Source organism: Macaca thibetana, chromosome 5 (assembly GCF_024542745.1).
Source record: "Macaca thibetana thibetana isolate TM-01 chromosome 5, ASM2454274v1, whole genome shotgun sequence".
NCBI lineage: Eukaryota > Metazoa > Chordata > Mammalia > Primates > Cercopithecidae > Macaca > Macaca thibetana.
The window spans coordinates 6293814-6318230 of NC_065582.1; the positions used below are offsets into that span (position 1 = coordinate 6293814).

The following is a 24417-nucleotide window of genomic DNA, read 5'->3' on the forward strand; positions in this document are numbered from 1 at the left end:
ACTACAGCCTTGACTTCCCAGGCTCAAGCGATCCTCCCACCTCAGCTCCCTAAGTAGCTGAGACTACAGGACTACAGGCACGAGCCACTACATCCAGCTAATTTTTTTGTATTTTTAGTAGAGATGGGGTTTTGCCGTGTTGCCCAGGCTGGTCTTGAACTCCCAGGCTCAAATGACTCGCCTGCCTCGGCCTCCCAAAGTGCTTGGATTGCAGGTGTGAGCCACCGCACTCTGCCTCATGTTGATACATTTTGGAGGGGTGTATTCTGTAAATAAAAAAACCAACTTCAAGGTTACTATGAGTTTTATGTTCTTTCAATGGAGAGAAAATAGAAGTTTAAAAAAAAAACTGTTTGGAGTGAGCATAGTAAAAAAAGAAGAAAAAGTTGCTTGGAGTGTAACTTGGATGATCCAGAGGCCCTGACATGCAGGGGTACTTGGCAGTTTGAGTTTTTTCCTTTTTAATACAGCTCCTTGCAGAGCAGGGCTAACTGAGGCCGTGCACCCTGAGTGGACACGCATGGCAGTTCTGACCTTGGTTCTACTTCCCCCTCAGTAAAACATGCTTCAGAAAGCAGAAACAATAAGGCCTTGTGATCACGTTCTCTTTTGTTTGCAGGCATAAGTAAATTGAGTGGAAGGGAATGTTATTTCACCAATTTGATCTTTAAGCAAAACCTGAATATAACTGAACTATGCATTTTTCTTTTTCATGAAAAACATGGAATTTTATACTCATTTAGTGAATTTTATGGAGCTCTTCAGTAGGTGTGTCTGAGAATAACATCGTTTGCTAAAATAAAGGGTATGGTTATGGTCACCAAAGGATGGCATGAGTATAGCCAGGCACGGTGGCTCACGCCTATAATCCTAGCACTTTGGGAGGCTGAGGCGGGTGGATCACCTGAGGTGAGGAGTTTGGAGACCAGCCTGGCCAACATGGCAAAATCCCGTCTCTACTAAAAATACAAAAATTAGCTGGGCGTGGTGCTGCACACCTATAATCCCAGCTACTAGGGAGGCCGAGGCAGGAGAATTGCTTGAAACTGGAAGGCGGATGTTGCAGTGAGCTGATATCGAACCACTGCACTCCAGCCTGGGCAACAGAATGAGCACAGTGAGACTCTGTCTCAAAAAAAAGAATAGCAGGAGTGTCACTCATTAGAAACGTTTCAGAACAAATCTGTAAGTATAAAAAAGGGTATGTAAGAATACTGGGACGATAAAATAATATAAGAATTTGTTTCCTTATATAACTGAATGCTTTTACTTAGCATTCATTCATAATGCTTTAGCTAGAGAAGATTCAGTCCTGTGGGGTGAATCCACATGGCATGAAAAAATGAGGAGACGAGATTTCTATTTGGTTATCACATATTTGTTCGACAATCTCTAATCACTAATGTTGCATGCACACAACCGCCCTGAAAATTACCATCACTGCTATTTATCCACTCTACCAAAAATAATGCAACCCACGTCTAACTTTTAAACTGAGTTGGGACACTTTGGGTGCTTTTTCTGAATTTTAAGGCCAAGTGAGGAGGCTTCAGAAGGGTATTTGCTGGGACTGCGTGGACCCTCCCCATTAAAAGGTGAGCTTCACTTGTCTACTTGCTGTACTTTCCTTAAAAGCACTCCCTCTCTCATTACAACACCAACATGGAAATCACAGCTTGGAATTCTTCACAGTTATTATTTCAGAGTATCAACTGGGGGGCTTTTTATATTCTGGGTGGAAATGTAACATGGGCCATGAAAGAAATGACTGAATTTGAACAAAAATAATGAATCTCCAAGTAATGTGAAGACATTCTGAAAAACGTGAAGAGCCATGCTCTGTAAAACCTCTTCATTCATCAAACAAGCTCAAAATAAAAGATACAGACAGACAAGCAGATCTGAAAGAGAACATGTTTATTTACATCACTATTTCCTTTTTACAATTCCTCCACCTTTCAAATAATAAAATTTTCCAGGAAATCAGGTAGTTTTAAATTACTAAGATATTTTAACAAATACAATTTTCACCCTATGATTTTTATTTACATGAGTTTGCAAGAGTTTTAAATAGTTCTTTTGAAACTGCACAATATAACCAAAAGGTCTGACTCAGACCCTGCATCTTTTCCAAAAACTTTTAGTCTATGAAATTATGTTTATAATAAAATCCTTGCAGTTTGGATCTTTTCAGATGAGGATTTTATTAACACCTCTAAAATATGAACCTGCTTCATAAATGATCCATATTTTGGCTGCAAGCTGAACCTATTTGACATTTTTTGATACTAAGCAAAGATATTTTTGATACCTTAATTAAACTGCTTTGATTAAAACTTTCTGGAAGTTTTCCCTATCAGTCATACAACTCCCTATGTTGTTGTGTATGTATTCTGCGTACACACTGAATTTATGAGAATAGATTATTTCCAGTCTGGCCAGTTCTGAAAGAGACACATAGGGGATTTGGAAGTTTATGGCACAGGCATTGGTGCATCTACTCTCTTTGTCCAGTCATACTTGGGATGCTGAATTTTCCTGATATTATACATGCAAATCACTTTCTTTTGATAGAATTTACCATTCATCAAATGACTTTTTTTTTGTTTTTTTTGTTTTGTTTTGTTTTTTGAGACAGAGTCTCGCTCTGTCGCCCAGGCTGGAGTGCAGTGGCGCAATCTCGGCTCACTGCAAGCTCCGCCTCCCGGGTTCACGCCATTCTCCTGCCTCAGCCTCCTGAGTAGCTGGGACTACAGGCGCCCGCCACCGCGCCCAGCTAATTTTTTGTATTTTTAGTAGAAACGGGGTTTCACCGTGGTCTCGATCTCCTGACCTTGTGATCCGCCCGCCTCGGCCTCCCAAAGTGCTGGGATTACAGGCGTGAGCCACCGCGCCCAGCCATCAAATGACTTTCAACAATAACAATGGTCTGACATCCTTTCATGTCATACTGAGATTTCAAATATTTATTAGAGAAACTGTAAGACAGATTTTCCTAATATTTTCAAAGTATGGTTCCTCTGAATAGTTGGTATAACATCCATTAAAAAATAGAAAAGATTAACTTTTTACCATGATCAAAGCTAGAGTTCACAGTGGAACACCTGTATAGCTCTGCCCCACGTCTCTGTAACAACAGCCAAGGGCCCGTCTTGAACATCATGCAGCAGCAATAGAAGTATCATCCATGAGTCGACCCTGTGGCTTTAAAGTGGGAAAACAAAGTGTGTTTACAAAGTTACGCTCTATTAACTGGAAGGATTTTGAAATTCTTGAAACTGTTTTACAGAAACAGAATAAGCAAGTGTAAGCATCAAAATAAAAATGGTTATGTGGTGATTCTCCTCCTCTCACCCCAACTCCTTCTTTCTTCACTTGCACCTGGGGATGGCCACGGCACAGGCTGGGAGCCGCCCTCTCCCGCAGCCATCACCAGCTGACTCTGCACTTCCACCCGCCCAATCCTCTTCGGTCAGTACTTCTCTCTCAACCCTGCGTTCCAGCAGCTACTGCCAGGCCATCTCCCACTGACGGCATGTGGAATGGAACCTTGTTTATCATTCCTGCTTAACTGATAGTTTTATTCTCTCCCTCTTGCTCAGGGCCCTCCTATGTCTCAAGGTTTAAGCAGGCCCAGAGCCTGAGCTGACAGGTAAGTTCCTTTTGGGGACTCAAGGTTGCCTAATATCCTGTTTGAGAAAAAGTTTCTGCAGTGAACTCCAACGCATGCTGTGAGGATAAAAGCGGCAGATAAAAACAAAAACTGCCCTATCTCTAAGATCACTGATTGAAAGAATTTAAAACATCACATCAGAAAAGTCAAGACTAAGAATGAATAAAAGGTATCATAACTGTTTTTAGCTGTAAAATTTCTGGCAGGTTAACAACATCCCAGAGGGATATCTAGCAGCTGAAAGAATAAAATTCTTACAAATAATTTTATTTTATTTTACAGATATACAATAGCAGACCTTTGTGGGGAAAGCATGAGAAAGATGATCAGGAAATGAAACAGAAGAGTGTTCACAATCAGAAGTGATTTGCTATGCTTTCAGCAGAAAGACTCTGAGGAATTCCTGAGGCAGTGAAGACAGCACTCCTCTTTCAGTGTGTTGCTGCTGTGGTTGTTCAGATGTATATGGGGGGGTGTGTGTGTGTACATACATACATGAACACAGTTAAGTATAGCTTCCAGACATTCACGGCAGGAATGGAGTGAGTGAAATAGGTTCCCAATCCTTGATTCTTGACTATTTTTTTAGTACGGATGGAAGCTGCTCAATTTTAGAAACAAAATCATGGCTCAAGCTAGTGAAATCCCTGCCAAATGTAGCTTTTACAAGCAGGAGCAAAACATGAGTGCATCATACATTAGAAAACCAAAGTCTTTTATTCAAAGGAAGAAGAGTATGGATTCAACCTTGCCTAGGATGTCACTGTCCGCTATGGCAGCCACTAGACACATTTAGCTATTGAGCACTTGAAGAGCAGCAGTGTAACCAAGTACATTTAATTTAAACTGATCTCAATAGCCACATGTGGCTAGCAGCTATACTGGACAGCACAGCTCTGAAGTTTAATACAGGTGCACTGGGACCTAAAGTTTTAGTCAGTGATTGTCCGATAAGTGGGAAAGGGTAATCCTCAGCCACTGTCCTTAGTGTGACAAGTAAAACAAAATTGTAGACATTTATGGCATACAACATGATGTTCTGAAATATGTACACTATATATACACTGTGGAATGGCAATTTTTTTTTTTTTTTTGAGACAGAGTCTCACTCTGTTGCCCAGGCTGGAGTGCAATGGCATGGTCTCGGCTCACTGCAACCTCTGCCTTCCAGGTTCAAGCAATTCTCCTGCCTTGGCCTCCCAAGTAGCTGGGATTGCAGGGGCCCGCCGCCACACCCAGCTAATTTTTGTATTTTTAGTAGAGACAGGGTTTCACCATGTTAACTAGGCTGATCTCGAACTCCTGACCTCAGGTGATCCGCCCGCCTTCGCCTCCCAAAGTGCTGGGATTACAGGCATGAGCCACCGCGCCCGGCCACAATTTTTTAATTATAAGTTTTCCTAACTGATAAAAGAGCTGGCTCTGCGGAGTCCAGTCAACATTTTTGGCAGCAGTCAAGTTGCTAAAAGGTGGTACTTGTACTGAGAAAAGGATCCCTGCAGTTAAAAAGGGCATGCTAGTTATGTTAAAACTTAAACATGTTTATTTTCTGGAACCTTTCCTTGTGAATTTAAACACAACCCAGAAGAGGTTTACCTTGAGAGAAAATCAAAAGACTGAACTAGCATTAGTTGGGATTAGGTGTGGGTCTCCTGATCAACAGAGAAAGGAATGAAAGCAATTAATTGATGGAATCAAAAATCTCTCCTTTTCAAATCAGAATTCTTTCTGAGCCTCTTTCATTGTCCCTAACATAATCACTTCCAGATAATTGTGTATCTGGAATCAAAGAGATTTAACAGCAAGACTCCAGGTTTTAAAAATATAATCATTTTTTTAAATGCTCGTGTTTGTAAAGCACCTTCAGTTCTTTGGATGAAAGGTGCTGTATTCCCTTGGTGTAAATGAGTAAAAAGATTATAAAAAGAAAAAAAAATTCTCTCCTTTCAATATTCGTTACTCTAGTATTTCAAACAAGCTATTTCTGTGCAGCTAGAATATGATCAAGTCTACGTCTAAATGATTCAAAGTACTTCTAACTTTAAAAATAGCAAACTTCAAAAAGTCAAACAGCTAAAGGGACATGACAGAGGCCACCTGTTCCCCCGTTCCCCCACCCAGTCATGAGACTCCTCCCCTGCCCTGCAGAGTGACTTCACCATGGGAGTGTGCAGCCAATGGAAGCATCAGACTGAAGGGATCCGGTGAAAATGTTCAAAAAGTCACTGTTTAAACACAAGGAGATCCAAAATTACGAGATTTTTCTTTTACAATTTATTTATTTTGAGACAGAGTCTTGCTCTGTCGCCCAGGCTGGAGTGCAATGGCGCAATCTCCACTCACTGCAAGCTCCACCTCCTGGGTTCAAGCAATTCTCCTGCCTCAGCCTCCCGAGTAGCTGGGACTACAGGCATGTGCCACCACGTCTGGCTAATTTTCTGTATTTTTAGTAGAGACGGGGTTTCACAGTGTTCGCCAGGATGGCCTCGATCTCCTGACCTCGTGATCCTCCCACCTCCCAAAGTGCTGGGATTACAGGTATGAGCCACCGCGCCCAGCCTCTTTTACAATTTAAAAGTATGGTGTGGAATAGGAGCTTGGGAGGGTTGTTTTTATACAGATAGAAAAAACTCTGTATAAAACTCTGGAAATAGAAAAGCTGGCAGAGTACGGAGAATATATTAACAGATAATTTACCAAATCCTGGATTATATAAACAAGGAATGGTTCCCCTGAACTTGCATAAGACAGACACAAAAAAGGAAGTAGTGAGCAATATAAACTGTCATTTCAAATGAGGGTAGAAACTTAAAAGAGGGCACAGAGCAGTGACATATATTCATGTATATGTATATTCATGTATATGTATATTCATGTATATGTATGTTAGAGGGACACCAGAAGCATGTGAAGGGATGGCTCTTATTTAGGTATCAGGGAGGGACAATCAGAGGTGGACTGCTGAACTAAATGAACCACTCATCCCTCCAATCCACTCTCTTACACACTGCCCATCCTACGTATGCTTTTATTGTAGGAACCTGGAAATTGTGTAATTTAAAAAAACAACAACAACATTAAATCAGTGTATACTTTCTGAGAGATGGTCATTTTCAGAAGAGAGCTAAATCCAGTATTACACAGTTACAGGGAATCAGGAAAGTTTAAGAATATTTAAAGTCAATTCATTTTGATGAAGGACTAGTTTACAAACAAATTACAATTTTAAAGCATACTTTACTAAGCCAAAGAGAAAATATGCTTAAGGATATTATAAAGATAAATCATTATTTACCTAAGGAAATACAAATCTTTGAAATTAGATTCTATAAAAAGCAACTTTATAGAAATGAATAGCAATACTTCCAAATACATAGAATAAAAGGCAAAACTATCACTGTTGGTCTCAAAATACTGTTCAGTGAAGTGTACATGAAAAAGAAGTCGGTTTGTTTTTAAGACTTTGAATTTAAAAAGCAGAAAATTTTTAAGCTTTACCTTGACAAAAATACTGGTAGGAATAAAACGCCTGAGCAGCTGATTTGTGAAGTTAGGAAATCTAAGCAAGTTGATGTTGAGAGACGGCAGCTGCTGGTATCCAGCCATCAGAGGATAGAAATTATATAGCATTTCCTGCTCCGTGCCGGGGAGGATACGTAATCGAATCTGCATCATAAAAAGTCACAGAGAAAGATAATCAAATACACATATGTGCAATATCTATATGTTGTTATCCTCAATTATTTACAAAAGATTGGATAACCAAATCCTTCTAGTGAAATATTCACTCTCTTCTAGTCCACCTTCCAAACAGATTCCAAAGTGTAGGGCTGAATTAGTATGAGTTGAGGACACGGCAGACAGGAAATGTGTAAAAAACACATGCATGATTTCTGTTTCTACCAAGACCTGCAACAGTAACTTGTACCTCCTAAAGAATGAGAACACTAGGCACGTGAATATTTTCTTTGACTTAGCCCAGGTAGATTTTATGTTCACAATATGTTAAGGGATAATTTGTAGAAGTGTCTACTTGTAGACATTATGCTAATATAAGACAAATTGTTCTTTCTAATCTATTTAGTTGTTTCTGTTTTCTTTTAAGGATTTTACCTTTGTGTTAAGTAACTGCAGGAGGAAAAAAAAAGACATTTTGAAAATCTTCAACAATACTTTAAGGAAGTACACAAACTGGTAAGATTTTAGCATCTTTATATTTCCTACTATTTATAAAAGTGAACACCTGGAAAAAATCAAGACACTCAAGAAAAAAGCTTACTCATTTGTAAATATGATAGCTGGTATATTTAATACTGTATATTATAAATATAAAACAGTACCTGAACATACAGCATATTTGCATATTTCATATAAACTTCTATTTTGCGTTTAACAACAAGCACAGCACTCAGAATGCGCAGAGCATCTCATTAGTCAGGGTGGACTCTTCCAGGCGTTAAGACACATCTGTTCTCTAATTGTGCCCTTGTTCGTTACAAAGTATTTCCTGACTTTGGAGGGGCATCTCTGCTATCCCTCTGACAGTGGAGGACTGGACTCTCACTGAAGCATAGTTTTGCCTGGGTGTTTTGTTCGCTCATTTAAAAACCCGATGAACTTTTCCAACTCTGATTTGACTGAATGAATAAAAAAGTCTAGGTAATTTAAAGTATAGAAACAAAATTGTATCTAAACACACCAAAGGTTAAGTATAGTCTATGCAAAATCAAAATTTCTACAAAACTTCACTGACAGAAAAATGGACTGTTAGTAGTACAGTGAAGTCTCCAGGCCTCACACTGACACACACACACACACACACACACTCATCAGTAATAAGGGGACATCTTTAAGTTTTTCAGAAATTATAACATATTATAATACAGTCCAAGGATTTGTGGACTTTTGTTTTATAAGAACCCACATGTCTGATCTCAATGATGTCACAAGGGTAACCCACCTTTATAGGTAGTTGTACTTAAGGTGCTTAAAAATTCACTATTACCAAAACAACAGGGGCCACAGTCAGCTTTACTCAGTTCATTCATAAGAACTAAAGGTACAGCTCTCCGTCTCGTGGCTGCAGTTTTGTGTCAACATAAACACCACAGGATATGGCCTGTACCTGTTTGAGACCTGAGAACATGAAGGCATCACTGGGCTCCACAGAAATCTCCACATCTTGAACGAAGTCGGTCTTATTCTGTAGGTGATACTTGACTGGTAAGGACTCTCTGACACGCCCAAATGACGGCAGATCTACAGACAAAGATGACACATTTCTCTTGGTTTCAAAAATAGCTCACCACTTATGGCTTCGTTTTGTAAATGAATCTCATTCTACGGACATAGTATCATTTAAATTAATGGTGTTACTGTACTCTCGCCAGATAAGACAAATTCTTTGATCGGACAACAGCAATAGGACTATGATAAAACAGGCTAAGGAAATAAGTGTCCTTCTAAAAATGACTGGCCCAGACAGGGTCCTGGCTATCAGGAACTGAATTATATTTTAGGGATCATTTTTTAAATCCATAAAAGATTTCCCAAAATACCAATCATGGTTCCTAAACTAGAATAAGCAAAAGCTGTGTTTTAGTGAAGTTGTAAGTAAAACTTCATTCATTCGTTTGTGGATACACTGTTGTTTGGGGGGTGTGTGTGTGTGTGTGTGTGTGTGTGTGTGTGTTCTGGCAGTTCTGCCGTTTCATTTTTCCTAGGATACAAAAGTATGGAATGCTTCCTGAATCTGAGTGTCATCCTTGCACGGGGCCATGCTAATCTCTGCACCATTCCCATTCTAACATATATGCTACTGGTGAGCACTACACCCAGGTTTTGTAAATTAGAGACATCAGGATAACCAAACAGTTGATAAAGGGAAGTTTCTCTTGATAAAGTATTCCAGTAAAGAAAGAATGATGGACAGATCCTACCTGCCTCCTAGTGGGAGCATATACCATTAACTATGAAGCATTCTTGCCAAAAACTTGACCCTGAATCTGATCAAGCCTACAGACAGGCTGCCAATTCATAGCGACAGAGAAACATCGAAAAATAACACCATGTAATCTGCAAAATCCAGGCCATGGGAAACTCTATAGGACAAATAACTTAGTTTCTTCAGCAAGGAAGACATAGGGGGAGGGAGAAGGACAAAGTGGTAGAGAAAGTGGTACTGGAAGAGGTGATGGAGGGGTTAATGGTCAAGGAGGAGAGGAGAAAGGGCATGGGGGAGGGAGAGATAGTCAGCTTACCAGCTTATATATAGGTTATAGCTGTATAGTATAAGACTTATCCATCAATTACAGTGTATAGACCTCAAAATAAACTGAAAAACCATCCAGAGTTAACTAGGAAAATTTCAACATTGGAATTTGATGACATTAAGACACTACTGCTAATTTTTAAAGTTGTGATAATGGTACTGTCATTATATATTTTAAAAAAGCTATTATTTTTAAGTCAGGCATATGAAAGTATTTATGGCTTGAAATGGTATCTGGGATTTGTTTCAAAATAACAGGGGTAGGAGGAGTGTGTAGAAGTAGAGATGAAACAAGACTGGCCATAACCTACTTTTACAAATGTTGAAAAACTTTCATAATAGAATGTTAAAATAACTAAACTCTTAGAAGTTAAAATAACTATTGTTACTGGGTCCTTCTTATCAAGTAAAATTTGAATTCCGCTACCTGCATTCACATGGAGAGGGATATTTTCAACAATCACATGTGGCAGAGTGATGACAGTTCTGATGACAGGGATGTTCTCCATTGCTGAGGTCCTGTGGCAGAAGAGGTCATCTTTTTAAACTCACATTTTATGAAAGAAGCTCATCAAAAACAGGAAACGTGTATTCAACAACTAGTTTCAAAGGAACTATGTTACTTATCCATTTCCCAAAACATTATTATTATCATTATTACTATTATTATTTTGAGATGGGAGTCTCACTCTGTCGCCCAGGCTGGAGTGCAGTGGCGCGATCTTGGCTCACTGCAAGCTCCACCTCCCAGGTTCCCGCCATTCTCCTGTCTCAGCCTCCCGAGTAGCTGGGACTACACAAGCCGCCACCACACCCGGCTAATTTTCTTTTTTCTTTTGTGTTTATAGTAGAGACGGTGTTTCACCGTGTTAGCCAGGATGGTCTCGATCTCCTGACCTCGTGATCTGCCCACCTCGGCCTCCCAAAGTTCTGGGATTACAGGCATGAACCACCGCTCCTGGCCTTTTTTTTTTTTTTTTTTTTTTTTTTTGAGACAGTCTCGCTCTCTCACCCAGGCTGGAGTGCAATGGTTCAATCTTGGCTCACTGCAACCTCTGCCTCCTGGGCTCAAGTGATTCTCCTGCCTCAGCCTCCTGAGTAACTGGGATTACAGGAGCATGCCACCATGCCCAGCTAATTTGTGTATTTTTAGCAGAGATGAGGTTTTGCCATGTTGGCCAGGCTGGTCTCAAACTCCTGACCACAGGTGATCCACAAGCCTCAGCCTCCCAAAGTGCTGGATTATAGGCGTGAGCCACTGCACCTGGCCTCCCAAAACATTATTAATGGAAACAGTTTTGTGAAGTTAAGAACTTTTAAAATCACACTTCTGAATATTTCCAATTAACAAACTGTTATAACCCAGGGCTGCTGTGTGTTACCAGCGGGGGTAAGTCAGGAGGTGTGTGAGACTGTCAATCATGATGCACACCATTTAATACAGTGTTTTGGTAGCAAGGCTTTCTCAATTCAGGAACAATTCAGTGATTTACGTTATGACATAAGTTCCTTAACTCACTGAGGAAGGTTTACAGGCGGGCCCCAGACCACTCTGAAGAGCACTGTTGTAACTCACTACAAGTATATGGTAGAAACTGAAGAACTAAAAGTATTTTACTATCAACAAACATAGTGGTGCTCCAATATTTATGGAGCTGAAGTAATATCATGAAACTGTTAAATATTTTCCCTGTGGAACAGTTAAAGTGGGAACTACAGGGGTGGTGCCAGGGAAATCCCTTGCGAGTCTAAGGGTGGAGCAGCTGACATGACGTGCAAACTATCACAGAGCAAAAGCAACAGGCAAAGCATCTAAGCCTTCATCAATAATAAATGAATGTATCTCTGTGGTAATACTGTAGTATGATGGAATAATTCAGCAGTGCCTTTAAAATGCTGTTCTGACACCTACAAACAAATAAATAAAACTAAACATCAATATGGTAAATTCAGGAATGGGGAAAAGACAAGTTTATTTACTTCTCAATAAAATTACCTATTTCTCCATTCTTAAAAAGTTTCTGCTTTGGTTTCTAACATGGTAAATATTTATGCATATAACTCACATAAATAAGCTGTTTAGGGTTCTCAATGATTTTTCAAAGTGTAAAGGTGTCTTGAGACCAAAAAGTTTGAGAACTGCTGCCCTACAGTTGTCTTTTTATTTTCTGCCTTTGTCAGGTTTAGGTATGGGTGCTCTTCACGAACAAACCCAGGGAATTTTCCTTCTTGTTCTATGCTTTGCATATAATGTATAACATGAAAACAATAAATCATACCATGTAATTACATATACTAAACATATACTCTTTGAAGGTAATTTCATGAATTTCCTCCAGTTACTGGGTTTTTAGGTTAAAAAATTTTCCCTTAGTCAATTTTGATAATTTATAACTTTTCTGTGACAGCCATAACATTCAGATCTTCCAATCATTATTCTGAGTTGTATAAACATTCCCTTAAAACTAATATCTGCCAGGTGCGGTGGCTCACATCTATAATCTCAGCACTTTGGGAGGCTGAGGCAGGTGGATCACGAGGTCAGGAGATCGAGACCATCCTGGCTAACACGGTGAAACCCCATCTCCACTAAAAATACAAAAAATTAGCTAGTTGTGGTAGTGGGCGCTTGTAGTCCCAGCTACTAGGGAGGCTGATGCAGGAGAATGGCATGAACCCGGGAGGCGGAGCTTCCAGTAAGCAGAGATTGCACCCACTGCACTCCAGCCTGGATGACAGAGTGACACTGAAACTAGGCCGCATAAAACTTAGAAACTAGGCCTCATAAAAAAAGAACTTAAAAAAATTAACACCAGGTGGCTCTGGATAGGGTCCCACTCTGCCTCAATAGGGTCCCACCTTGATAGGGTCCCACCCTGCCAATTCCGGGAAACAACCTCATGGGGTCCCACCCTGCCAATTCCGGGGGTCCCACCCTGCCTCTAAGTTCCCGGAATCAACAACTCCAGGAAAAAACCTCATAAGGTCCTGCTCTAACCAATTAGAACAAGACACCTTGCTCAGGCCATAGACAGACCCAATTACCACGCGCCTAAAGCTTTGTTTGAATTTCGCGCCCTAAGCTGTGTTTGAACTTGTGTTTGCCTATATAAACAGCCTGTAACAAGCAGTCAGGGTCCCAGGGCCAACTTTGAGCTTGGGACCCTAGCGCGCTAGTAATAAATAACTCTCTGCTGTGAATCTCGTGTCGGTGATCCTTCGCGGCGACCCCTGCCCAGGAAGGAATCGACAGTTCGGTTCCAACAACACTCCGTCTCACAACAAAAACAAAAACAAAAACAAAAAAAAAACTACTGGCCAGGCGCGGTGGGTCATGCCTGTAATCCCAGCACTTTGGGAGGACGAGGCGGGTGGATCACAAGGTCAGGAGATTGAGACCATCCTGGCTAACACAGTGAAACCCCGTCTCTACTAAAAATACAAAAAATTAGCCAGGCGTGGTGGCGGCGCCTATAGTCCCAGCTACGCAGGAGGCTGAGGCAGGAGAATGGTGTGAACCCAGGAGGCAGAGCTTGCAGTGAGCCCAGATGGCGCCACTGCACTCCAGCCTGGGCGACAGAGCGAGACTCTGTCTCAAAAAAAAAAAACAAGAAACAAAAAACTAGTATCTTCTGACTCCTTTCTCATTTTTCTCATTTTATTCTGTTTCAAAATTTCTGAAAATAACTAAGCCACACCAAGAGGATACACATGAATATCATGTATCTACTTCCCAGTCTAAGAAAGAAATTACAATGATACAATTGAATCTTCCTGCAGAGCTGCTTGTATCCCCCTACCCCAAAGGTAACCACTATCCTGAATTGGGTATTTATCATTCCTATGTATTTTATTCTTTTCCAAATTATGTATGTAGTCCTAAGAAATATATAGCATGTTTTTCAATGTCATATAAATGCAATTTATTCATATTTTCTTCAGTAGCTTGCATGGTTCACTTTACCTTAAGATGGTGATGGTGTAGCTCTGGTTCATTCATGTCATTGATATATAGTATTCCACTGTACGAATGTGCCACAATTTATTCTCTTTTCTATTGATGGGCATTTTTGTTTTGTTTTTGTTTTTTCCCCCATTTTTTTCCTATTACAATCAATGCTGCTATGAACTTTTTTTTTAAAACAGGGTTTCACTCTGTTGCCCAGGCTAGAGTGCAGTGGCACAATCTCAGCTCACTGAAACCTCCACTTTTTGGGCTCAAGTCACCGTCCCAACCTCAGTCTCCTGAGAAGCTGGGACTACAGGTGTGCATCAACAAGCCCGGCTAATTTTCGTATTTTTTGTAGAGACAGGGTTTCGCCATGTTGCCCAGGCTGGTCTCGAACTCCTGAGCTCCAGCGATCCTCCCACCTAGGTCTACGAAAGTGCTGGGATTACAGGTGTGAGCCACTGTGCCTAGCCCATGCACATTCTTATACACACACCCTTTGTGTACAGATTTAGTTTGGCTAAAATTTCAATAGCATAGAAGTCACAAATTGTGACAAGCACAAATTCAGGTTTAATTATCTTTTTCAGCTTTGTGTTCATATCCATGTGACTTCTGCTCTTCAGAATGACAGAAACTCTCAAATATTAAGTGACAAAGATGAAAAAGAAAGGTATCAGAATAACAAAGACATTGAAGAAAAGACAGGATTGACATAATTCTTACCTTTTCCAAGAGATAATGTAATGCCCGGTTGCTACTCCACCTTCAACATTTCCAAGAGATGGGCACCGAAGACAAAAGCATTCACTGGCACTCTCTCCAGTCTGTAAGACAACTACAGGGAAGAGTCTTTTCACTCTTTATGCAATGGTTTCATCCATGAAAGGAGAGTTTCACATCCAAGTAATAGAACAAAGAACATCTCACCCACTATATGTTATTTGTAGAGACTTAGAAAGTAGGGCTCAGAGATGTTAAATGACTTTTTCAAGGTCACAAAGTCCACTGTTTTTGCTAATGTATCAATATTCCATCACAATAAAATCCAATTAGGCAGCTGTGTATCTGCGAGAAAGTCCTAAGGAAACTAATAAATGCGAAAAGCTTTGAGACAGAATCAATATTTTATGGTGATTGTTTTTCTTTTTCCAGATTATTTCATGCCTCCAAAGTAAACACTTTGGGGTAGAGAAAAAGAAAATAGAAAATTTCAGTTACTCTTAAAGTACTCAAAATATCATTCCAGAAAATTGTGGCTTTCTCTGAGTAAATACATACAGGTTGACCATCCCTAATCTAAAAATCTGAAACCAAAATGCTTCAAAATCTGACATGTTTTGAGTGCCAACATGACACGCAAAGGTTATTCCAAAAGGAAATGCATCCAGGTGTGGTGACTCACTCCTGTAATCTCACTTGGGGGGCCAAGGCAGGAGGACTGCTTGAGCTCCGGGAGTTTGAGACCAGCCTGGGCAACACAGGGAGCCCTCGTCCCTGTAAATAATTTTAAAAGTAGCCAGGTGTGGTGGTGTGCACCTGTGGTCCCAGCTACTTGGGAGGCTGAGGTGGGAGAATAGCTTGAGCCCAGGAGTCCAAGGCTACAATGAGCCATGATCCTGGCACTGCACTCCAGCCCAGGCGACAGAGTGAGACCCTGGGTCCAAAATGAAAATAAAAATTTTTTTTTAAAAGAGGAAATGTTCTTTAAAGCATTTCAGATTTCAGATTTTTAGATTAGGGATGTTCACCCACTAAGTATAATGCAAATATTCCAAAATCTGAAAAATCCAAAATCTGAAACACTTTTGCTACCAAGAATTTCGGGTAAGAGATGCTCAGCCTGTATTACTAATAGCACTCATACCACCTCAATACTGCCTCACATGGCTATTCACCTCTGTGCAAGAATGCTTTCCTCCTGCCAATTTTATAGTAAATTCCCTGATGACAAGATAAGCACACATTCAAACCAAGTCTTCTCCACCTTTCAGCTCTTCAGAGCCTGCAATGTCTCACCTTTAAACGCAAGCAGGCAATAGTACTCATTTAACGGCAATTTTAGCAATCTGTGAGTGAAACTCCGAAGTAATAACAACAACAAAGTTTCTAAACATTAGGTTATTTGTATGGTTTTCTAATGAAGAAGGTTGTGACAGATGAATGGAGTTCTGACTGTGGACAGATAACAGCAGTGAAAGGGAAAAAAGCTGGATCAACCTTTGCTTTAATTATTTTTAAACAATGTTAAAGATTTGGAAATGATATTATAGCCCAGGAAATAAAATACACATCAATTTGAGCCTCTAGAGATCACCTTTTAAAAAACCTGGGCCATTCATATTAAACTCTACCAAAGTTCTCTTTAATTCTAAGAAGTTAAACAAAATGATCACGATGTTTATGAACAATTAACATTAGGGTCAATTTGTGAGAAAGAAGTGCTACACTGCTACTTTTGAAGACAGGGGAAGGAGCCACACGCCGAGGAGTGCAGGTGGCCTCTAGAAGCTGGAGAAGGCAAAGAAACAGATTTTCCCTGAGAGCCTCCAGAAGGAATGCAACCAGGCTGACACCTTGTTTTTTGGACTTCTAACCTGTAGAACATTAATATAGTTGAATCTGTGTCATTTTAAGCCACTAACTTTGTGGTCATTTGTTAGAGCAGCAGTAAGAAACTAATATACTGGAAGTTCAAGCCAGAGATTTAGTAAACACTTATTAGCTAAGTACTACGATGCTGGCAATATGAAGATGAATAAGACACAGCTCAGGTTCTAAGGGAACACACAGTCTAGTAAGGGAGACATATGTACAAATAAGTAATTGCAATATAATGTAAGTGTTACAACGTAGGTATGTACAAAACACCATGGGAGTAAAGAAGGAAGAGTACTTAGCCCTGCTTGGGAGGAATAAGAAGTTCAAGTTTACATGAGCCCTGAAGAGCTCATGAATCTCTCAGATTCAAGCCAGAGTTCAACAGCTTGAAAAAGATGAAGGTTTTAGACAAAAGTTCCAAATATATGTCCAAAAGTAGCTGGGGGCAATGTTTGACAAATGCCCTAAGTTTGTCTTGGTTGAAAACTGGGAGAGAACAAAGGGCAATAGACAGCCTCGGGTAGAGGCAGCTGGGAAGGTCAGCCAGAGCCTGACCAGGTGAGGTCCAGTGTGTCACAAACTCTAGTGGCAATATGAAAGGCAGGCTACAGAAGAGAATGACTGCCAAGGAAGAAAATGGTTAAGGACCTACTTCTATAGACGAGGTGAGAGAAATGGTGAGGATGGCACTGAGAACGGAGATGAAAAGCTGGATTGAAAAAATGTATGGATGTGGGTGTGAAGGATGGATGTGTGTGTGAAGGAGTGTAGTTTTTCCTGCAGTTTCCAGCTTGGATCAAGTGTACGTATAACAACCCCTCCAACCGGACGAGGGAATGCAGGCAGCCTAAGGTCGTGTGGCAGCTGAAGACTTGCAGACAAAGAACAAGAGAACCAACGTCAGGATACTGGAAATGACCAACGCTGAAAGAAAAGGAATCAGCAAGAATGGACAAATAACCAGCTTCTGTTGAGCTGTTAGAAAATGAGCACTGACTTAAGATATTTCATATTTTCTCATATATATTACTTAGTTATTTCACATACATCATCCTCTTTGACTCTAAGAAGTGATGAAAGGAACCATCCAAGTTCCTTTCAAAAGAGCAAGTGGTAGGGCTGAGAACTGAATCCAGTTCAGTCTGACCCTAAAGCTCATTACTCCCAATTAGCACAGTAAGGAAAAAGGGAAGGAGACAGAAAAACAAAGTAGGACAGAGACAATGATTTCCAAACACACAAGCGAAAACCAAGTTTCAAGGAGAGATGGAAAAAAACTCATGAAGACATTGTGAAAGCAAAATGTATTATTAGTACTTTTTGAAACCAGAAAGGTGGTGTCCTGGGTTTCAATCAGTCTTACAAATTGTTTTACTTGGGTGACTCAGAACATTTATCTCCTTCTTTTCTATATTTTCCAAAGTTTCTTCAATAAATACCTTTTCTCATTTCAAGTTATGAAAAACAGTAAACATTGAGAGTCAATGAGAAAAAAAATTTTAAAAATTCAAAAATGAAAAAAGAATTCTTTTGGTGAAGTGCATTTTCAAAGTATAACTTCCATAGAGTAGGAAAAAAATCTGACCTTTTAAAATCAGGTATACTCAAGCAAATGGTATTATAAATGACACTAATTCCACCCTAATTTCATATGCATTTGCTTTCACGAGTGCAGGTCTCAAGTTCCCTCACTTAGAAAAAGTTAATTAACTCTTCCATTGCAAAAGTACACACACACACACACACACACACACACACACACACACACGCACGGACACAATTCTCCTGCTCTTTTAAGCGGGAATGAACCAGACTCACCATTGTCCACCTGAGACTCTAGCTGGTCCACTGTGGTCATGGATGGAGCAAGCTGGAGCTCACTGGACACAACAGTGAGGGCCCAGGGTGAGGCACTTAAGAGGTCCGTCATCAACAGAAAGGGGATGTCAGCATAAACCCTTTCCAGGTGCTCAAACTGTCACAAATGAAGATAAAAGGTCTGTCAGGAATTACATTAATCCATTTTATCATTTCAGTCCATTTCTATAACCTAAATGATTTCCAGTTTGCCTCACAGAAACATACCTTGGTAGAAACAAATTTAACCGCAACATCAAATGGAAAGACTGTTTCGATTGTTACAGTTTCATCCTGCAAGAAAATGTAAAGGGCACATTCAATGGATTTTCTAAATCTTTTTGTATAAAGTTTTAAAAAACACAATCTATCACTGATCAATAATAATCCCAAATTATACATACTAAGAAGTAAAGGCCTTTCTTTTAGATAACATTTGTAAACATTTGTGTCGAAAGAACTGAGTACTATTTTTTTTTTTTTTTTTTTGAGACAGGGTCTCACTCTGGCAACCAGGATGGAATACAGTGGCACCATCACAGATCACTGCAGCCTCGAACACGTGGGCTCAAGTGATCCTCTTGAGTAGCTGGGACTACAGGCGCACACCACCATGCCCGGCTACCATATTTTATTTGTTTAGAGATGGGGTCTTGCTATGTTGCTCAGACTAGTCTTGAACTCCTGACCTCAAGGGATCCTCTTGCCTCAGAACCCCAAAGTGCTGGTATTAAAGGAGTGAACCACAGCACCCGGTTAAAGTGTTTTCTTACACATTATTTATCTCTGGATCTAATGAAGTAGGCAGGGCAGGCATCGTCACCATTTTACAGAGGAGGAATCAGATGTTCCAAAAAGCTAGTGTCTTCCTTTTGTCTAAGTTCTTACTACACCTCAACTCAAAATGACTAATAAGATAATAATAATGTAATGTGACAGACACTGCTATCATCACTATACATGTATTATATAATGTTCATAATCACAGAAGGAAACAAGTGCTATTATGATTGCCACTTTAAGATGAGGTCACATAGCCGGAAGGTAACAAAGGCACAGAAGCAGAACTGAAACTGGTCATGGAGCCTACACTCTTAACCAACATGCTACATCTCCTTTCTAAAAGAGTCTGTTAGAAAAACAATGAGGGATGGGCATGGTGGCTCACACCTGTAACCCCAGCACTTTGGGAGGCTGAGGTGGGCACATTGCTTGAGATCAGGAGTTTGAGACCAGCCTGAGTAACATGGCACAACCCTGTCTCTACCAAAAATACAAAAAATTTGCTGAGTGTGGTGGTGCACACCCATAGTACCAGTTACTCAGGAGGCTGAGATGGGAGGATGGCTTGAACCCAAGAGGTGGAGTTTGCAGTGAGCCAAGATCATGCCACCACACTCCAAGCTGGGCAACACAGTGAGACCCCATGTCAAAATTAAAAAAAAAGAAAAAAGAAAATAAAATCGGGTTATTTCATCTTTCAAATCAAATAACACAACCTCCTGGTAAGAAACCTTTAAAAAAGGTCATACTGGTTAAAAGCTCAGGCTGTAATGCCAGACAGAGCCGAATTCTAATCCTGGCTCAATACATACTTACTAGCTCTGAGACCCTGAACCTAATGATGTGACCTTGGGAAAGTTATACAGGTTATCTGAAATGCTTGGGGCCAGAAGTGTCTCCGATTTTCTGGATTTTGGAGTATTTGGATTATACTCACTGGCTGAGCATTCCAAATCCAAAACGCTCCCGGGGGCATTTCCTTTGAGTGTCATGCTGGCTCTCAGAAAGTTTCCGATTTTGGAAAATCTGAAAATCCAGAAAGTTTTGGATTTTGAATTTTCAGATTTGGGATGCTCAACTCATGCAGTCTCTTTCAGTCCCAGTTTCATAATCCTCGGGGTTGTTAGAAAAACCAGATGAGACAATAGATATAATGTGCTGAGATTGGCACCCTTATCTCCTGAGTTACCACATAGGACTCTATGTATTATACCAGGCTATGAGAAATTTTCAACAGTACATTACATGCCTTCTTCTCTCCCACTTGGAAAATACTAACAATTTTGAGATGGTTTTCTTTCCTAAAGACTTGTAAATAGCCCACAGCCCAGACTCTGTGCAGTAACAAAACTACAAATCCCCACATTGCTAGGCCTTCTGCTCTGCTGGGTTGAGGACCCAATTCCTAAGAGAAAACTAAGACAACATCACTGTCAGGACCAAGAAGATACTAAGTATCATAATGTTCTATTAACAAAAGAGAACATAAACATTATATACAGCACAGTTAAATCTATTTAGAAACATGGCCTGTTTAAAATCTCTAGAAATAGAAAAGAGACCAAAAAGAAATACAAAGAGTTAGCAGTTGCCTTCGAGTTGTGAACTGTAACTGTGATCGTTCGTATTTTCACTTTTATGTGCACTTACCAAAAACAATTTTTACCAGTATTTTTTAATAACAGAAAATTTTTTTTCAAAGGGAGACCTCCTTTTCTCCAGAACCTTCTATATATAAGTCAACTTACAGATTTTATCTCATGTGTGATTTGCTTGAGATCTCAAATCTGTTGATCTTCTATATGAAAAGCCATATAGGCCAGGCACAGTGGCTCACGCCTGTAATCCCAGCACTTTGGGAGGCCAAGGTGGGCAGATCAGCTGAGGTTGCGAGTTCAAGACCAGCCTGACCAACAGGGAGAAACCCCGTCTCTACTAAAAATCCAAAAAATTAGCTGGACGTGGTGCTGCATTCCTGTAATCCCAGCTACGCGGGAGGCTGAGGCAGGAGAATTGCTTGAACCCGGGTGGTGGAAGTCGCAGTGAGCCGAGATCGTGCCATTGCACTCCAGCCTGGGCAACAAGGGCAAAACTCCGTCTCAAAAAAAAAAAAAAAAAAAAAAAAAAAAAGCCATATAAGCCAATTTTCTGTTTAATGTTTGAGCAGTGAATGCCAGCCTCAACAAAACTCAATATAAGTGATTTTTTAAAAAGTTTAAAATTTATAACAGACTATAAGCAGCCAAGCTGCTTATTTCATAGGTACACTAAAATAACACAGAATGGAACTACTCCACATACGACGCTTCATAAAGTAGTTATAAAAAAAATACCTTGTGGCACTTGCAAACAATTTCTTTTTCTTCAGCGGTTATATTAATCAGATAAGAAACATATACAAGAAACATTCTCGAACCCACTGTTCCACAGCGAACATACAACATTTTTTCCAGCTGTAACAAAATAAATGTTGTAATTTAATATTTCATTTTACAGATATTTCCTCTTGATATATATTCTAGGATCGTGTTCCCACCTTCTAGAGCTTATCTATACCAACTGGCTAAATTCCTTATCACTTTTACAGAACGTTACAATGTAACTGACCAAAGCCGCCATTGTAGAAGAGCCCTCTGATTATACTCTGGCCAGAGCATGAGGGTGGGATCATTACTGCTGCATCTTTTAGAGATTATTACTCTCAACTTCCAAAACAGTTTTGTATCTAGTTTGGAAGCAGAAGTTGACTGAGAAGTTACTGCACTAAAGTTACAAACAATGGTTATTTTATTAGCCAACTAATTCATGGTAAGCATGTTTTCTAAATTCCCTTGCAGAAAAACTGCTTAAGACATTTTACATACTTAAATGTGTAAAATGTGTATGAAATGTTCATTAGTTAAATCACTTTTTCAGTCCGAGAATATGCTGTTAAAATGCTCTAAACTGTTAAAAACTCACTGTATATTTAAAACTACAAACTAATCGATTTCCTCTTCAATCCCAGTTGACCAAGTTTACCTGTTCCCCTGGATGTAAGTCTCCAACAGGAATGTCAGTGAGTAAAGCTGGGTAGGATTCATCGCACAGTTCTGTTCCATGAAGAGTCACGTGAGTTTTCTGAGTTAAATTGGCATCCTGTCCTAAAAGAGTTAATATTGGTTCTTCAAAACAAAGAATTCAAACATTATCCCAATAATCAATACTGTGTGAAGAGCACTATGCCATACCTTCTTTTAAACAAAAGTCCTAGAGTTGACATCACTGATGCTTATTTAATGTTGGATTAATACTGATCAAACTTACAAAAAGGGATGCGTACCTGGTTTTAAGCCAGCGGTGAGCTTCACATCTCTGATTTGGGTCTTTTCATGGGATTGAACAGTCACCACCAAACAATACATTTCATTAGTCAGAGCAGGGGGCTCATGTCTCAGATGGACAGAAATGTTTGGAACTCTGGAAATGATCCTTTGAAAAGAAACCTTAGCTAAGTAACTGATTAAAAAAAAAAAAGCAAATAAATTATTTAAATAAAGTATTTAAAAGAAATGAGAGGCTGGGTGTGGAGGCTCAGGCCTGTAATCCCAGCAGTTTGGGAGGCTGAGGCAGGAGGATCGTCTGAGCCCAGGGGTTTGAAACAAGCCTGGGCAGCATAGTAAGACCCTGATCTCCAGAAAAAATACAAAAATTAGTCAGGCATGGTGGCACCTGGCTGTAGTCCCAACTACTGGGGAAGGCAAGGGTGGCACCTGCGGTGGGAGGATCGTTTGAGCTCAGGTGGTCAAGGGTATAGTGAGTCATGATCACACCACTGCACCCCAGCCTGGGCAAGAGAGAGACTCTGTCTCCAAAAAAAAAAAAAAAAAATAGGTAAAGAAATAAGAGGGTGACCTTTAATACCAGCTTAGCAAAGCAGACTCACATCGTGCTTGCCTGAATTATAATGCTGTCCCAGTGAACTTCATTGTCAGGTAGCTTAGGTCGCCTTTTGAAAGACCGAGCTGCCTGTAAGGCTTCTTGGGAGGAAGCAGCATCTCCTCCTCCTCCCTGCCAATTTAAAACCACACATCTTCCCGTCTCATTGCCCAGAGCAAGATCCACTGAAGTAATCTAAAAAAGAAAAGGTGTCAGAAATGCCATCTCGTATGTGCTTGTCACCATCCCCTCACCAAAATTACATCGTCCACTGCTAGACCATGGAGTTCATCTAGAGACCCCCAGTGTGACAGAAGTCAGAACACCTGCTATTAAGGTCTTACTCGGGCTGGGACAGAGGCTAACTGCGCTTTGGGTTCCAACTTTAAACAGGTTTCACCTTTAAAACAGAGACAATAACCTGACTTTCTATTGAGAGGCTGATTGTACAGTAGTGTTAAGATTTTAGCATCTGGCATAGTCCTTGATGTAACGAATGCTCAATTAGGGGCTGCTGAATGAAATAAATATTGTGATGGCTATGGATACATTATAACCTAATTTCTGATTCCACAAATATTTTTCCTGAAAATATTTATAGTATTAGCAATAAAATGCTTTATTAATTGAATACATGTTCTATTCAACTAAAACCATTAACCAAAGGACTCAAAATAGGCTTACTCATTATAATTTATGTCTGGTAAGTTTCCTTAGGCATGAAAAAATCAAATATGCAATTAGGGCATTTAGTCAAAATCATGAATTTTTTTTTTTTTTTTTTAACAAATAAGCAAACAATTCTGGATACTGGTGAATAATAAAATCAACATGTTCACAGAAACTGTTATGGGAACATTGGTAGTACAACTTTATAAACCATTTATCTTAGCAATGATACCAAGTTTAGATTAGCTAACTAACCATTCCCATTCAAGTCATGAAAAACAAGCACTTAATGAGTGCTTACTGTGTGCTAATCACTATTCCAAGCAAGTTACATTAACTAGCTGATTTAATCCTCACGAAATCCTAAGAGATTAGTACTCTTAAGATCCCCATTTTACAGATGAATACACTGAGAAGACACAAAGAAGCTAAGTAACTGCCCAGGGCCACAAGCTAGTAAGCTAGAGAGCTGCAATTTAAACCCATACAGTTTGGCTCCAGAGTTTATGCTCAATAAAGATATTACCTAGATCCTATATTTCTAAAAGGCATTTCAATTATCTATACTATATCAATCTTTAAAATATATATGCTCATTTTTCTTTAAGAATATGTACTCAGTAATGTTTAAACATCAAAAGATACTCAGTCTGAATAACATAAAAAATATATTTGCTATATTACACAATATACATT

The 24417-nt window shown here is 39.8% G+C and overlaps 1 protein-coding gene and 1 pseudogene across 2 annotated transcripts in view; both read right to left on the reverse strand.

Moving 5' to 3' along the window:
* Nucleotides 1-1902: 1902 nt before the first annotated feature.
* Nucleotides 1903-24417, reverse strand: part of TRAPPC11 (trafficking protein particle complex subunit 11) — a 54435-nt gene continuing 31920 nt past the window's right edge. For both annotated transcript variants that reach the window (XM_050792545.1, XM_050792544.1), the window contains exons 20-30: nt 23060-23247; nt 22457-22605; nt 22156-22277; nt 21468-21587; nt 18580-18645; nt 18313-18469; nt 14620-14731; nt 10372-10463; nt 8799-8932; nt 7172-7339; nt 1903-3204 (exon numbers count right to left, since the gene is read on the reverse strand). In XM_050792545.1, coding sequence (XP_050648502.1) covers nt 3160-3204; nt 7172-7339; nt 8799-8932; nt 10372-10463; nt 14620-14731; nt 18313-18469; nt 18580-18645; nt 21468-21587; nt 22156-22277; nt 22457-22605; nt 23060-23247 — 1353 coding nt within the window. In that variant the 3' untranslated portion in view covers nt 1903-3159. The remainder of the gene's footprint in view (nt 3205-7171; nt 7340-8798; nt 8933-10371; nt 10464-14619; nt 14732-18312; nt 18470-18579; nt 18646-21467; nt 21588-22155; nt 22278-22456; nt 22606-23059; nt 23248-24417) is intronic.
* LOC126955817 (uncharacterized) lies at nt 9402-9502 on the reverse strand (annotated as a pseudogene).